At 41.6% G+C, this 16938-nt stretch overlaps 1 protein-coding gene across 2 annotated transcripts; it reads right to left on the reverse strand.

Moving 5' to 3' along the window:
- Positions 1-464: 464 nt before the first annotated feature.
- Positions 465-14174, reverse strand: LOC133236446 (HLA class II histocompatibility antigen, DQ alpha 2 chain-like). Of its 2 annotated transcripts, none has more exons than XM_061398473.1 (5): positions 14028-14174; positions 10376-10624; positions 8039-8320; positions 7627-7801; positions 465-540 (listed from the first exon to the last, which is right to left on the reverse strand). In XM_061398473.1, the coding sequence occupies exons 1-4, from the start codon at positions 14107-14109 to the stop codon at positions 7647-7649; spliced, it is 768 nt and encodes a 255-aa protein (XP_061254457.1). In that variant the 5' UTR covers positions 14110-14174; the 3' UTR covers positions 465-540; positions 7627-7646. The 2 variants fall into 2 exon arrangements, with proteins under 2 accessions (XP_061254457.1, XP_061254456.1); XM_061398472.1 differs by lacking the exon at positions 465-540 and adding an exon at positions 7144-7455 and having other exon boundaries at positions 14028-14173.
- Between the last annotated feature and the right edge of the window lie 2764 nt (positions 14175-16938).

Below are 16938 nucleotides of genomic sequence, written 5' to 3' on the forward strand. Positions count from 1 at the left end.
ACAACAAGATTATTTAAATCCTGTTAATAACTCTGCAAAGAAAGTATCAATATTATCATTCTCACCTTATGGATATGAAAAAATAAGACTCGTGTTAGATACTTTGCCAGTGTTTTTAAATACTAGCTATAAAGCACTGAGTCCTGGGTTTGGATTTAGGTTTCTTTGCTTCAAACTCTGGGCTTCCCAGGTGGCACTAGTGGTAAAGAACCCACCTGTCAATGCAGGAGACACAGGAGTATTGGGTTCAGGCCCTGGGTCGGGAAGATCCCCTAAAGGAGAACATGGCAACACACTCCAGTATTCTTGCCTTGAGAATCCCATGGACAGATGAACCTGGCAGACTACAGTCTATCAGGTCACAAAGGGTTGGACATGACTGAAGCAACTTAGTATGCATGCAGCATGTAGCAAACTCTGCTGTATCAATTACTGTGTTCATATTGTGTCTTTAGTTCCCATTTACATTTTAAGCTCACTGATACAGATGACATGGGTAGATACAGTCTCATACATTTCATAGCTGTTTCACAATACCATCTGCAATGCAAAATATAGAATTATTAACTGCAGAGTGGAAAGACTGAGGCAAGTGCCTATAACATTTTCGAGGGCAAAAATGACTTCAAGCCAAGTCACATACACTCCCAAGAGTGAGGTCTTGGACACATGCAGGAGAATCAGAGAATGGAGTTTCACTGAGAGGCAGTGACTGTAGAGGAGGATGCAGTGCCCATAGCTGCTGCTACATTGCTCCAACTGTATTGTGCCTCCTGGGATTTCTCCCTTGTAGGTTTATGCTTCCCTCAGCCAGGAGGGGTGAGGGGCAGGGGCTGGGGATATTGGGTGTTTTGTTGTTCTTCAGGTGCACAGCAATGCACAGAGATTCAGTGAACCAGGCTTAGGCTTATTTTCCTAGAAACATTCTGCAGCCATATTCACACTACTGTCCTGCACATGCCATGTCAGGAAGTCTATGTGGTTTTCTAGCAGGAATTCATGTAAGAGATAAGGCAAACTATACCTGTGTTCTTAAATATGTCTGTGGTTCCTACCCCATCCCTTTTCCTGTTGTTACTAACCCTAACTAAGGACAAAATATTTGGTCCTTCTCAGATACCTGCTTTATTGTCTTATTCTAGTGTTTTCCTAACAAACTTGCATTTGTTTGCCTGCCTAGATAATTCTTATCTTTTCAAGTGTGAGGAGGGGAGAAGAAAACTTCTTCTATCACTATTCATTAGTTAAAAATTAAAAGTTTTGGAAACTAATTTTGACTCTTGATACTTTTGAGATTCAAGATTCCTTTCTCCTAACACTCTTCTATCATAACTTTAAAAGTAATATTAAAATCAGTACAAAAGAACTTAATAGTTTTTGATTTTGAACAAATCTATACCAAAGGCAAAGGGTATATATTACTTTCACCGATGCCCAAATTGGGGGGTGGGTGGCAGTGACCAAGAATGGGAACAAAAGGAAGACAGAAATATTAACCTCAGCTAAGACAGCAAAATGGGCTTCTCTGGTGGTTCAGTAGTAAAGAATTCACCTGCCAATGCAGAAGACACAAATTCAATTCCTGGATTGAGAAGATCCCCTGGAGAAGGAGATGGCAACCCATCCTAGTATTCCTGCCTGGGAAATTCCATGGACAGAGGAGCATGGTACATAGAGTTGCAAAGATTTGGACATGACTTAGTGACTAAACAACAACAACAAGATAGGAAAATGTTATCAGTCTATACAGGTCACTCCTCTGTTACTGGGTCTGCAACATAATCTGGGAAATGAGATTAAACAGGCTTAAAGCATAAGAGTTAGACAAGGCTGTGGTCCTAGTGTGATTAGATTGACTAGTTTTTTGTGATTATGGTTTCAGTGTGTCTGCCCTCTGATGCCCTCTTGCAACACCGACCGTCTTACTTGGGTTTCTCTTACCTTGGACGTGGGGTATCTCTTCACGGCTGCTCCAGCAAAGCGCAGCTGCCGCTCCTTAACCTTGGACAAGGGGTATCTCCTCACCACCACCCCTTCTGATCACAGCCTTGTCTAACTCAATGAAACTAAGCCATGCCCGTGGGGCCACCCAAGACGGGCGGGTCATTGTGGAGAGGTCTGACAGAATGTGGTCCACTGGAGAAAGGAATGGCAAACCATTTCAGTATTCTTGCCTTGAAAACCTCATGAACAGTATGAAAAGGCAAAATGATAGGATACTGAAAGAGGAACTCCCCAGGTCAGTAGGTGCCCAATATGCTACTGGAGATCAGTGGAGAAATAATTCCAGAAAGAATGAAGGGATGGAGCCAAAGCAAAAACAATACACAGCTGTGGTTGTGACAGGTGATAGAAGCAAGGTCCGATGCTGTAAAGAGCAATATTGCATAGGAACCTGGAATGTCAGGTCCATGAATCAAGGCAAAGTGGAAGTGGTCAAACAGGAGATGGCAAGAGTGAATGTCAACATTCTAGGAATCAGCGAACTGAAATGGACCGGAATGGGTGAATTTAACTCAGATGACCATTATATCTACTACTGTGGGTAGGAATTCCTTAGAAGAAATGGAGTAGCCATCATGGTCAACAAAAGAGTCCGAAATGCAGTACTTGGATGCAATCTCAAAAATGACAGAATGATCTCTGTTTGTTTCCAAGGCAAACCATTCAATATCACAGTAATCCAAGTCTATGCCCCAACCAGTAATGCTGAAGAAGCTGAAGTTGAATGGTTCTATGAAGACCTACAAGACCTTTTAGAGCTAACACCCAAAAAGATGTCCTTTTCATTACAGGGGACTGGAAAGCAAAAATAGGAAGTCAAGAAACACCTGGAGTAACAGGCAAATTTGGCCTTGGGCAAAGACTAATAGAGTTTTGCCAAGAAAAGGCACTGGTCATAGCAAACACCCTCTTCCAACAACACAAGAGAAGACTCTACACATGGACATCACCAGATGGTCAACACCGAAATCACATTGGTTATATTCTTTGCAGCCAAAGATGGAGAAGCTCTATACAGTCAGCAAAAACAAGACCAGGAGCTGACTGTGGCTCAGACCATGAACTCCTTATTGCCAAATTCAGACTGAAATTGAAGAAAGTAGGGAAAACCACTAGACCATTCAGGTATGACCTAAATCAAATCCCTTATGATTATACAGTGGAAGTGAGAAATAGATTTAAGGGACTAGATCTGATAGATAGAGTGCCTGATGAACTATGGACAGAGGTTCATGACATTGTACAGGAGACAGGGATCAAGACCATCCCCATGGAAAAGAAATGCAAAAAACCAAAATGGTGTCTGGGGAGACCTTACAAATAGCTGTGAAGAGAAGAGAAGTGAAAAGCAAAGGAGAAAAGGAAAGATATAAGCATCTGAATGCAGAGTTCCAAAGAATAGCAAGGAGAGATAAGAAAGCCTTCCTCAGTGATCAATGCAAAGAAATAGAGAAAAACAACAGAATGGGAAAGACTAGAGATCTCTTCAAGAAAATTAGAGGGAAGATTTCATGCAAAGATGGGCTCGATAAAGGACAGAAATGGTATGGACCTAACAGAAACAGAAGATATTAAGAAGAGGTGGCAAGAATACACAGAAGAACTATACAAAAAAGATCTTCACGACCCAGATAATCACAATGGTGTGATCACTCACCTAGAGCCAGACATCCTGGAATGTGAAGTCAAGTGGGCCTTAGAAAGTATCACTACAAACAAAGTTAGTGGAGGTGATGGAATTCCAGTTGAGCTATTTCAAATCCTGAAAGATGATGCTGTGAAAGTGCTGCACTCAATATGCCAGCAAATTTGCAACACTCAGCAGTGGCCACAGGATTGGAAAAGGTCAATTTTTATTCCAATCCCAAAGAAGGGCAATGCCAAAGAATGCTCAAACTACCGCACAATTGCACTCATCTCACTTGCTAGCAAGGTAATGCTCAAAATTCTCCAAGCCAGGCTTCAGCAATACGTGAACCGTGAATTTCCAGTTGTTCAAGCTGGTTTTAGAAAAGGCAGAGGAACCAGAGACCAAATTGCCAACATCTGCTGGATCATCAAAAAAGCAAGAGAGTTCCAGAAAAACATCTATTTCTGCTTTATTGACTATGCCAAAGCCTTTGACTGTGTGGATCACAATAAAATGTGGAAAATTCTGAAAGAGATGAGAACACCAGACCACCTGACCTGCCTCTTGAGAAATCTGTATGCAGGTCAGGAAGCAACAGTTAGAACTGGACATGGAACAACAGACTGGCTCCAAATTGGGAAAGGAGTATGTCAAGGCTGTGTATTGTCACCCTGCTTATTTAACTTATATGCAGAGTACATCATGAGAAATGCTGGGCTGGAAGAAGCACAAGCTGGAATCAAGATTGCCGGGAGAAATATCAATAACCTCAGATAGGCAGATGACACCACCCTTACGGCAGAAAGTGAAGAGGAACTCAAAAGCCTCTTGATGAAAGTGAAGGAGGAGAGTGAAAAAGTTGACTTAAAACTCAACATTCAGAAAACGAAGATCATGGCACCTGGTCCCATCACTTCATGGGAAATAGATGGGGGGACAGTGGAAACAGTGTCAGACTTTATGTTTTTGGGCCCCAAAATCACTGAAGATGGTGACTGCAGCCATGAAATTAAAAGATGCTTACTCCTTGGAAGGAAAGTTTTGACCAACCTAGATAGTATATTGAAAAGCAGAGATGTTACTTTGCCAACAAAGGTCTGGCTAGTCAAGGCTATGGTTTTTCCAGTGGTCATGTATGGATGTGAGAGTTGGACTGTGAAGAAAGCTGAGCACCGAAGAATTGCTGCTTTTTTTTTTTTTCTGACTTTTATTTATTTATTTTTAAATTAATTTTATTTTATTTTTAAACCTTACATAATTGTATTAGTTTTGCCAAATATCAAAATGAATCCACCACAGGTATACATGTGTTCCCCATCCTGGACCCTCCTCCCTCCTCCCTCCCCATACCATCCCTCTGGGTTGTCCCAGTGCACCAGCCCCAAGCATCCAGCATCGTGCATTGAACCTGGACTGGCATCTCGTTTCATACATGACATTTCACATGTTTCAATGCCATTCTCCCAAATCTTCCCACCCTCTCCCTCTCCCACAGAGTCCATAAGACTGTTCTATACATCAGTGTCTCTTTTGCTGTCTCGTATACAGGGTTATCGTTACCATCTTTCTAAATTCCATATATATGCGTTAGTATACTGTATTTATGTTTTTCCTTCTGGCTTACTTCACTCTGTATAATAGGCTCCAGTTTCATCCACCTCATTAGAACTGATTCAAATGTATTCTTTTTAATGGCTGAGTAATACTCCATTGTGTATATGTACCACAGCTTTCTTATCCATTCATCTGCTGATGGACATCTAGGTTGCTTCCATGTCCTGGCTATTATAAACAGTGCTGCGATGAACATTGGGGTACACGTGTCTCTTTCCCTTCTGGTTTCCTCAGTGTGTATGCCCAGCAGTGGGATTGCTGGATCATAAGGCAGTTCTATTTCCAGTTTTTTAAGGAATCTCCACACTGTTCTCCATAGTGGCTGTACTAGTTTGCATTCCCACCAACAGTGTAAGAGGGTTCCCTTTTCTCCACACCCTCTCCAACATTTATTATTTGTAGACTTTTGGATCCCAGCCATTCTGACTGGTGTGAAATGGTACCTCATAGTGGTTTTGATTTGCATTTCTCTGATAATGAGTGATGTTGAGCATGTTTTCATGTGTTTGTTAGCCATCTGTATGTCTTCTTTGGAGAAATGTCTATTTAGATCTTTGGCCCATTTTTTGATTGGGTCATTTATTTTTCTGGAGTTGAGCTGTAGGAGTTGCTTGTATATTTTTGAGATTAGTTTCTAAAGAAACTAAAGACCTATATATATAAAACTATAAAACACTGGTGAAAGAAATCAAAAAGGACACTAATAGATGGAGAAATATACCATGTTCATGGATTGGAAGAATCAATATAGTGAAAATGAGTATACTACCCAAAGCAATTTATAGATTCAATGCAATCCCTATCAAGCTACCAACAGTATTCTTCACAGAGCTAGAACAAATACTTTCACAATTTGTATGGAAATACAAAAAACCTCGAATAGCCAAAGCGATCTTGAGAAAGAAAAATGGAACTGGAGGAATCAACCTACCTGACTTCAGGCTCTACTACAAAGCCACAGTTATCAAGACAGTATGGTACTGGCACAAAGACAGAAATATAGATCAATGGAACAGAATAGAAAGCCCAGAGATAAATCCACGCACATATGGACACCTTATCTTTGACAAAGGAGGCAAGAATATACAATGGATTAAAGACAATCTCTTTAACAAGTGGTGCTGGGAAATCTGGTCAACCACTTGTAAAAGAATGAAACTAGAACACTTTCTAACACCATATACAAAAATAAACTCAAAATGGATTAAAGATCTCAACGTAAGACCAGAAACTATAAAACTCCTAGAGGAGAACATAGGCAAAACACTCTCTGACATACATCACAGCAGGATCCTCTATGACCCACCTCCCAGAATATTGGAAATAAAAGCAAAAATAAACAAATGGGACCTAATTAAACTTAAAAGCTTCTGCACATCAAAGGAAACTATTAGCAAGGTGAAAAGACAGCCTTCAGAATGGGAGAAAATAATAGCAAATGAAGCAACCGAATTGCTGCTTTTGAACTGTGGTGTTGGAGAAGACTCTTGAGAGTCCCTTGGACTGCAAGGAGATCCAACCAGTCCATTGTGAAGGAGATCAGCCCTGGGATTTCTTTGGAAGGAATGATGCTAAAGCTGAAGCTCCAGTACTTTGGCCACCTCATGCGAAGAGTTGACTTATTGGAAAAGACTCTGATGCTGGGAAGGATTGGGGGCAGGAGGAGAAGGGACGACAGAGGATGAGATGGCTGGATGGCATCACTGACTCGATGGACGTGAGTCTGGGTGAACTCCGGGAGTTGATGATGGACAGGGAGGCCTGGCGTCCTGCAATTCATGGGGTCACAAGGAGTCAGACACAACTGAGTGACTGAACTGAACTGAAAGCATAAGAGGCATGGTCCTAGTCAGCCCTGAGATGAGAGACAGAAAAAAAAAAAAAAAACCCACCGGTAAAGACCACATAAAGAGATTTATTGCTTCCATACATACATTAGCTAAAGGCCATTGGAGAATTAGGCTGCTGAGTGGGATATCTCAGAGATCCCATATTAGGTGATAATTGAAAAAAGAAAAAGTACTAGAAGGTCAGGGAGAGAATTCTGAGGGTATGTGAGATGATATAGCATATTAACTCCCAGAGTAAAAAAATGGGAGGAGAAGTGTAGGAGGAGAGAAGGTATATGATGAATTTGGCCCGAAAATAGTTCTAGGTCATCTGGCATATCCAGTCTTCTGGCATATCCACATAGATGGGCAGTGCATCTGCAATAAGACAGGCATGAGATCAAGATTTGTGGGTCCTAAGTGGCTTCTGTGCCATCATCTTGCCCTTTCCCTATTCTACAACTTTTCAACCACATTTGTGTCCACAACCTCCTCTCACTTTCCTTCCTGCTGTACAGTCTTCAGTTCTTAATACATCTGAATTCTTACCTGCTCTTCTGGAGGGTGACTCACAAGGGCCCCTGGTGTCTGGAAGGGTCACCTGAGCGCAGGCCTTGGATGATGAAGATGGTGCCCACCGTAATGCCCACGAGGCCCATGGTCAACCCCAAGGTACAGACCACAGTCTCTGTCAGCTCTGACATAGGGGCTGGAATCTCAGGCTCTGCAAAAGTGAAGTTTTGTGGAAGTCACAATACAGAGTGTTTCTGTGTGTGTATATGGGATGGGGTGAAGAGGGGTTGGTTCTACAGACTTGGGGCATGGAGCTTAGGGAAGAGAGTGAGGTCTATCTTTATAATCCCTAGAAGTTTAAGGCCATGAAGATTAGGGGATAACAAACATGATATTCTGGACCTGACAGAGAAAAGAAGGTACCAAAAGGGGTGGAACTCGTACATACCCCAGTGTTTCAGAAGTGGCTCATCCAGGCCCCAGTGCTCCACTTTGCAGTCATAAATGTCATCATCAGAAGGGAGGAAGGCGAGATATTTGATCTTGAGGAAAGAATAATCACTCCTGATAAGAAAACTGGTCTCAGAAACTCCCTCTGTGACCGAGTGTCCGTTCCTCAACCATGTGATGTTGATCACAGGGGGAAAGATGTTGTCCACATGACAGATGAGGGTGTTGGGCTGACCCAGCATCACGGGAGACTTGGAAAACACAGTCACCTCAGGAACCTCTATGGTGAGGAAACAGCACAGATGTGAAATAGGAATAGCTCTGCTGTGATTTCGTATTGCATCCTGGGGGAGCCCTCCCACTAATGTTTCCCAGTCTGATAGTGGAGGAGTTCTTGTTTCCCTTCTGCTGGGAGCCAGTATGCACTGTCCCTGATTTATCCCTGTCCTCTTTTTTTTGAGGACCTGCTTCTGGGGTAGAAACTCTATGGGACCTCTCTTTGAAAGAGTCAAAGATTGCATTACAGGAGTAGAGATCATAGAAATATATATTGCACTGGCCAAAAGGTTCATTTGATTTTTTTCTGTACCATGGTTCTAGTAGTGCTCAGTTGTCTCATTCAAAACAATTTTGTTAGATTGTATCGTGACAGCTGTCATTGTTGTTGTCCAGTCCCTAAGTCATATGCGACTCTGCAATCCCGTGGACTGCAGCACACCAGGCTTCTCTGTCCTTCACCATCTCCCAGAGCTTGCTCAAACCCATGTCCATTGAGTCGGTGATGGCATCCCACCACCTCATCCTCTGTCATCCCCTTCTCCTCCTGCCCTCAATCTTTCCCAGCATCAGGGTCTTTTCCACTGAGTCAGGTCTTTGCATCAGGTGGCCAAAGTATTGGAGCTTCAGCTTCAGCATCAATCCTTCAAATGAATATTCAGGGTTGATTTCTTTTAGGATTTACTGGTTTGATCTTCTCACTGTCCAAGGGATTCTCAAGAGCTGTCATATCAATGTGCATTTAAAAAACTTATCAAAATTGGTGAATTTTTGTGTAGCCATTTTGATAATGAAGATGAAAGGGAAAAAGCAACATTTTTAATGTATTATGCTTGATTATTTCAAGAATGGTAAAAAATACAACTGAAATATTTGTGCAGCATATGCAGAAGGTGCTGTGACTGACTGAACATGTCAAAAGTGGTTTGCAAAGTTTTGTACTGGAGATTTCTCAGTAGACAATGTTCCACAGTTGGGTAGACCAGTTGAAGTTGATAGCGATCAAATCAAGATATTAATTGAGAACAATCAACATTATACCATTTGAGAGATAACCAATATACTAGAAATATCCAAATCAAGCTTTGAAAATAATTTGCACCAGCTTGGTTATGTCATTTGTTGCTTTTCATGTTTGGGTTCCATATAAGCAAAAAAAAATCTTGACCGTATTTCCACAAGTGATTCTCTATCTAAATGTAATGAAAACATTCTGTTTTTAAAACAAATTGTGATGGGTAGTGAAAAGTGGGTACTGTATAATAATGTGGAATGGAAGAGGTTGTGGGACAAGTGAAATGAACCATCACCAACCACACCAAAGGCCAGTCTTCATCCAAAGAAGGTGATGTTTTGTATATAATGGGATTGGAAGATAGTTCTCTATTATGAGCTTCTTCTGGAAAACCAGAGAATTAATCCCAACAAGTAGTGCTCCCAACTAGATCAACTGAAGTCAGCATTCGAGGAAAAGACACCAAAATTAGTCAACAGAAAATGCATAATCTTCCATCAGGATAATGTAAGACTGAATGTTCCTTTGATGACCAGGCAAAAACTGTTACAGCTTGGCTTAGAAGTTCTGATTCATCTGCCATACTCACCAGACATTGTACCTTCAGACGTCCATTTATTTCAGTTTTTACAAAACTCTTTTAATGGAAAAATATCATTTCCCTGGAAGACTGTTAAAGGCACTTGAAACAGTTCTTTGCTCAAAAATAAAAAGCTTTGGGAAGATGGAATTATGAAGTTTGCCTGAAAAATGGCAGAAGGTAGTGCAACAAAATGGAGAACATGTTATTCAATAAAGTTTTTGGTAAAAATTAAATAAATGTCTTTTATTTTTACTTAAAAAACTGAAGGAACCTTTTGGCCAACCTAATGATTTGCAAAATAGGAGAAGATGAGGTTCAGCAATTACTGTGAGAAAATCTAGAGACTCCTTGGAAAGGAGTTTTATAAAGTAGTAAAGGGTATCTATGCTTAAGGAAGAAGGGAGTGAGGCCTGATATAAAGTGGTAGATCAACAAAGAGGGGCAGAATGGTGAACACGTACTATTGGTAGCAGCAGTAGAGTTGGAGAATTTAGTCAGGAAGTCCACATGAAGTTTCATGATAGCTATGTTTCTCAGTGCTAACTGTGGGTCAAAACTTAACATTCTGCTAAATAGGGGCAGCTGCCAGGCAGTCTCCTTCTTCTCCAGGTCCACGTAGAACTGCTCATCTCCATCAAATTCATGGGTGTACTGGCCAGAGGGACCATAAGACTGATATATGCTTATGCCATAGATGCCAACATGGTCAGCTGATTCGGGGTGAGGAGCAGGAAAGTGGAAAAACAGAGAGAAAAAAACCTTATTAAACAAAGCGACAGGACAAATTGACTTTCAAACACTGTGGGCTTCATCTGTGGCACATTCTCTAGATAAAATTCCCAGCACCTGCTTCCTCTCTGCTCGGTGTTGGTAGTTGTTTACTTAGTTAAAAGGCCCTGCAATGAACCCTCCTTATTTCTGCAATTCACCTTCTTGACTCCTTTTGCAGACAGTAATATATATGTAATATGGGCTTCCCAGGTGGCTCAGACAGTAAAGAATCCACCTGCAATGTGGGAGACCTGGGTTCAATCCATGGGTTGGGAAGATCCCTTGGAGGAGGGCTGGCAACCCACTCCAGTATTCTTGCCTGGAGAATCCCCATGGATGGAGGATCCTAGCAGGCTGAAGTCCATGGGCTTGCAAAGAGTTGTACATGACTGAGCGACTAAGCATGAGCACATATCCTTTCTGTCTGGTACTTGTCCTGGGGTGCCAGCTGTTGTTAAGGAACATCTCATCACTGGGTCAACTGGAACTAAGTCAGTTTTAGTTTCAGCCTCAGATGGATCCACTGTCCTTCTCAGCAATGGTCCTTCTGCTTCCTGCACCATTTCTTTCTATCACTAATCTGTGCACCCTGTAGGGGACAGAAAGCACATCTTTTATCTTTGAAAGTGAAAGTAGCTCAGTCTTTTCCGACTCTCTGTGACCTCATGAACTGTAGCCCACCAGGCTCCTCTGTACATGGAGTTCTCCAGGCAAGAATACTGGAATGGGTTGCTATTCTCTTCTCCAGGGAATCTTCCTGACCCGGGGATCGAACCCAGGTCTATTGCATTGCAGGCAGATTCTTTACCATCTGAGCCACTAGGTAAGTCTCTTTTATCTTTGAATCTCCCAAATTTAGTTTGCTCTGTGCTATGGCTTTTCCAGTAGTCATGTATGGAGGTGAGAGTAGGACCATAAAGAAGGCTGAGCACTGATGAATTGATGCTTTTGTACTGTGGTGTTGGAGAAGACTCTTGAGAGTCCCTTGGACTGCAAGGAGATCCAACCAGTCCATCCTAAAGGAGATCAGTCCTGAATACTTATTGGAAGGACTGATGCTGAAGCTGAAGCTCCAATACTTTGGCCACCTGATGTGAAGAACTGATTCATTGGAAAAGACCCTGATGCTGGGAAAGATTGAAGGCAAGAGGAGAAGGGGATGACAGAGGATAAGATGATTGGATAGCATCACTGACTCGATGGACATTAGTTTGAGCTAGCTCTGGGAGTTGGTGATGGACAGGGAATCCTGGCATGCTGGCATGCAGTCCATGGGGTCGCAAAGAGTCAGACATGACTGAGTGACTGAACTGAGCTGAACTGTGTGCTCAAAAATGTGTATTGAATGTCAAATGATATTCTCAAGAATTACAGAGATTTGGGGAAAATCTGACAGACATAAAAGTAGCAGAACCATAAGAAAGTCAGAATCAGTGGGGACCAGAGGGGCATTATGATTTGTGAGCTGTAAGCACTATTGTTTTTGTTAAGTCCCTACTTTTATACAAATACTAAAAATGTGTTTTAAAACCATATTGGTACAAAGAAAAATATAATTTAGGTTGGATTAAAAACTAAAATATTTCCCCTAAGCCTAAAGCTTTTTCTTCTAATTTTAAAAGAAAAATAAATTTATGGGGCCCTACAAGCAACGCAGGCTCTTGGCACTGTGCCTATTGTGCCTAAAGTGTAAGTTGAGTCTGACAAGGGCACTTTTGTGTGATGCTGTGGAAATGTGGAAGTGCTCTGGAGAAGCAGGTGAAACCTTCACGACCACAAAAATTAGAATGGGAGCTGCCATGATTAATAAAGTTGTTGAAGATTAAACTCCATTTCATTTTCCTTTTGAATTATCTAGCTTTTTACTTTGGTCTTTCACAAACCCACTCTTCCTGTCTATGAAGCAACAGAGGTATGAGCCAGGGATAGATCCTGGAAAGAAAGGAGGATAAAGGAATATAAGAAGAGAGGGTGGAAAGAGGCGGACAGCAAAGGCAGAGGGGTCTAAGTCAGTTCAATGGCTCAGTCGCATCTGACTCTTTGTGACTCCATGGACTGCAGCACGCCAGGCGGCCTGTCCATCACCAACTCCCGCAGCTTGCTCAAACTCATATCCATCGAGTCGGTGATGCCATCCAACCATCTCATCCTCTGTCAACCCCTTCTCCTCTTGCCTTCAATCTTTCCCAGCAGCAGGGTCTTTTCCAAAGAGTCAGTTCTTTGTTTCAGGTGGCCAAAGTATTGGAGTTTCAGTTTCAGCATCAGTCCTTCCAATGAATATTCAAGACTGATTTCCCTTAGGATGGACTGTTTTGATCTCCTTGCAGTCCAAGGGACTCTCAAGAATCTTCTCCAACACTATAGTTCAAAAGTATCAATTATTCGGCACTCAGCTTTCTTTATAGTCTAACTCTCACATCCATACATGACATGGAAAAACCATAGCTTTGTCTAGAGGGGCCTAAGGGACTATGTAATTAACTTGTCCTTAATCAGTTTCCCTCCTACAGGTCTTCCTTAGAAGAATTGAAAGATAAGTAATTTGAGTTGACAATTTGAAAATAATATAATTTAATTCACCAAGTTTTCATCATAAAGTTCTCAATTTTAAAATAAAAATAGAGATATTCTCTACTTTGTTAAATAAAAATATGAAGATACACTTGTGATACTAGCAATTTAAAAATAAGAATAATCGATATTTATGTGTCTTCAATACTTAGAAATCATTTCTATACACCTATTTTATTTGATTATTTGTGAGGTGACATATGCAAACTAAGATTAAATGATGACTGTGTGGTAAAATGTCTTGTGTAAAGGCACTCAGCTGGCCCCGCTTACCCCTCCCCACCTGTGCCAGATTTCAGCATGGAAACGTATGTAGATCTGAGACTAAGAAAAGGTCACCCTTCTTTGTATCTGCACAGTATTCATAATTCATGAAACTATTTACCTCAAATAAACTCTGGGAGAAATATATAAAAAGTTTCAAAAGTTGTTCAGAGATACTTAGGAGCAACAGTTCACGAACTTTTCATAACAAAGCATCTACTTATGGAAATATCTCTAGTCTTGGAGGCCTTAGAACTCTCCAGGACATATTCACTGGATCCAATATCAGAAACTGAGTAATGACCTTGGTGAACTCTGCAACAGCACAGATAACAAAGACAGTGGATCTGGACTCCGATTTCCTGAATGAGGAATGACTATAATTTTTAGACTTACTTAATATTGGGAACACTTTAGGAGTCTCTACTATTTCTAGGCCAATCTCATTTTTCCTCTGATTCCCTGTTCCACATCTCTAGTCCCCACATCCTTCAATTGTGCACTCACCCACGATGTCTTCACCTCCACTGGGGCTCATCATGGTGGTCAGGGCGAGGGTTCCCAGAATCAGAGCTCTGTTCAGGACCATCCTCTACTCAGGGTAGTCTTGGCAGTTGCTGTTCTGAGTTGCAGAGCAATAATGAGAGCTGATCTGAGAAGGAACTCTAAAGCACACAAACCACACTTGGCTGGGTCAGGTTTTGGCCAATCAGAAAAATCCCCTATGTTGACACCTCAGTTGCCTGTTGAAGACTTTGTACTAAGGGGCTGAAGGAACTGGGAAATCCCCTGGTTCTGATGCAGCCTCCACTCTGAGTGGATGTGAGGGATTTTTATATGAAAGGAAGGAAGATGTTAAATCAGAGTCTTCTCACATGTGTGTATGACTGGAGATGACAGAGAACAGAATCCGTGAACTTGTGAATAGATGAATAGAATTTACTCAATTTGAACAATAGACAGAAACTAGACCAAAAATATAAACAAAGACCCTGAATCTTATTAAATAATAACAAAAGATCTAACATTTTAATCATGAGAGAGGAAAAAGAGTCTAGGGTTGATAAGTACTTCAAGAAATAATGGATGAAAAATTCCCAAATTTGAATAAAGACATAAAAATCTTACAGTTTCAAAGAATCTGAGAAAAATCCAAATAGGATAAACCAAAAGAATTTCACAACAAGAGACATGGATTATTAAGCTTGTGAAATGCAAGGGGAAAAATGTCTTAAAGCCAGCCAGGGAAAAGTGATACATGATGATAAAAGTGAAGTCACTCAGTCATGTCCAACTCTTTGCGATGCCATTGACTGTTGCCTGCCAGACTCCTCCGTCCATGGGATTTTCCAGGCAAGAATACTGGTGTGGGTTACCATTTCCTTCTCCAGGGGATCTTCCCGACCCAGGGATCAAACTCAGGTCTCCCACATTGCAGGCAGACTCTTTACCACCTGAGCCGATAAGGAAGCATCAAATTACATGACAGATGACTGTGGCTCAGTCACTTGAAGCCACAAAGGCCAGACACAAATGACACAATGTCTTTCAAGTGCTGAAAGTAAAAAATTGTCAATTATGGATTATATCTGGCAAAATTATCCTTCAGGAGTTAAGGGGAAATAAAGACATTTCTAGACAAGGGAAAACTAAGAAAATGTTGGTAGCAATACAATGCTTAAAGAATGGCTACAGGAGCTTTTTCATATGGAAAGGAAATGATAGCACAAGAAAGTCTGGAATATCAGAATGGAGGGAAAAACTGAGTGGGTAGAAATGAATTCTGCCAACAGCTAGCAAGCTTGGGAGAGGATCTTTCCCCTTTGATGTGAATTGCAATCTCAGATTGTGACTTCAGTCTGGTAAGACAAAGAGCCTGACATACACTTCTGACCAAGGATGCTGGATAATAAATATAAAATTTCTTTTCTTTTAAACTGCTGAGTTTGAAGTAATTTTTGGCAGTGTCCTCCCGGCCGCCGCCCCTGACCTCAGACGTCGGGTAGCTCCTCTAGGCCGCTGCCCCCAACCTTGGACGTCGTGTAGCTCCTCTCGGTCGTTCCTGCACCGTTGCAGCCTGGCACTCTCGGCCGCTGCCCCTGACCTCGGACGTGGGGTAACTCCTCTTGGCCACCCTCTCTCAGGCATGGGGTCCTCCTGGCTTCTGCCCCTGACCTCGGACATGGGGCAGCCGCCCGCACTAAATACACTGGTTGCAGCCGCCTGGCTAAATGTAACCAGTAACACTGAAGAAGCTGAAGTTGAACGGTTCTATGAAGACCTACAAGACCTTTTAGAACTAACACCCAAAAAAGATGTCCTTTTCATTATAGGGGACTGAAATGCAAAAGTAGGAAGTCAAGAAACACCTGGGGTAACAGGCAAATTTGGCCTTGGAATATGGAATGAAGCAGGGAAAAGACTAATGGAGTTTTGCCAAGAAAATGCACTGGTCATAGCAAACACCCTCTTTCAACAACACAAGAGAAGACTCTACACATGGACATCACCAGATGGTCAACACCGAAATCACATTGATTATATTCTTTGCAGCCAAAGATGAAGAAGCTCTATACAGTCAACAAAAACAAGACCAGGAGCTGACTGTGGCTCAGATCAAGAACTCCTTATTGCCAAATTCAGACTGAAATTGAAGAAAGTAAGGAAAACCACTAGACCATTCAGGTATGACCTAATTCAAATCCCTTATGATTATACAGTGGAAGTGAGAAATAGATTTAAGGGACTAGATCTGATAGATAGAGTGCCTGATGAATTATGGACTGAGGTTCGTGACATTGTACAGGAGACAGGGATCAAGACCATCCCCATGGAAAAGAAATGCAAAAAAGCAAAATGGCTGTCTGGGGAGGCCTTACAAATAGCTGTGAAAAGAAGAGAAGCCAAAAGCAAAGGAGAAAAGGAAAGATATAAGCATCTGAATGCAGAGTTCCAAAGAATAGCAAGAAGAGGTAAGAAAGCCTTCCTCAGTGATCAATGCAAAGAAATAGAGGAAAACAACAGAATGGGAAAGACTAGAGATCTCTTCAAGAAAATTAGAGATACCAAGGGAACATTTCATGCAAAGATGGGCTTGATAAAGGACAGAAAGGGTATGGACCTAACAGAAACAGAAGATATTAAGAAGAGATGGCAAGAATACACAGAACTGTACAAAAAATATCTTCATGACCCAGATAATCACAATGGTGTGATCACTGACCTAGAGCCAGACATCCTGGAATGTGAAGTCAAGTGGACCTTAGAAAGCATCACTACGAACAAAGCTAGTGGAGGTGATGGAATTCCAGTTGAGCTATTTCAAATCCTGAAAGATGATGCTGTGAAAGTGCTGCACTCAATATGCCAGCAAATTTGGAAAACTCAGCAGTGGCCACAGGACTGGAAAAGGTCAATT

This window comes from Bos javanicus, chromosome 23 (assembly GCF_032452875.1).
Source record: "Bos javanicus breed banteng chromosome 23, ARS-OSU_banteng_1.0, whole genome shotgun sequence".
Taxonomy (NCBI): Eukaryota; Metazoa; Chordata; class Mammalia; order Artiodactyla; family Bovidae; genus Bos; species Bos javanicus.

Coding starts and splice junctions, on each gene's coding strand:
- LOC133236446 (XM_061398473.1), bottom strand. CDS start 14,109: ATGGTCCTGAACAGAGCTCTGATTCTGGGAACCCTCGCCCTGACCACC. Junction 10,625..14,027: donor TGGAGGTGAAGACATCGTGG/GTGAGTGCACAA, acceptor ACCCCGAATCAG/CTGACCATGTTGGCATCTAT. Junction 8,321..10,375: donor CTCTACTGCTGCTACCAATA/GTACGTGTTCAC, acceptor TCCTCACCATAG/AGGTTCCTGAGGTGACTGTG.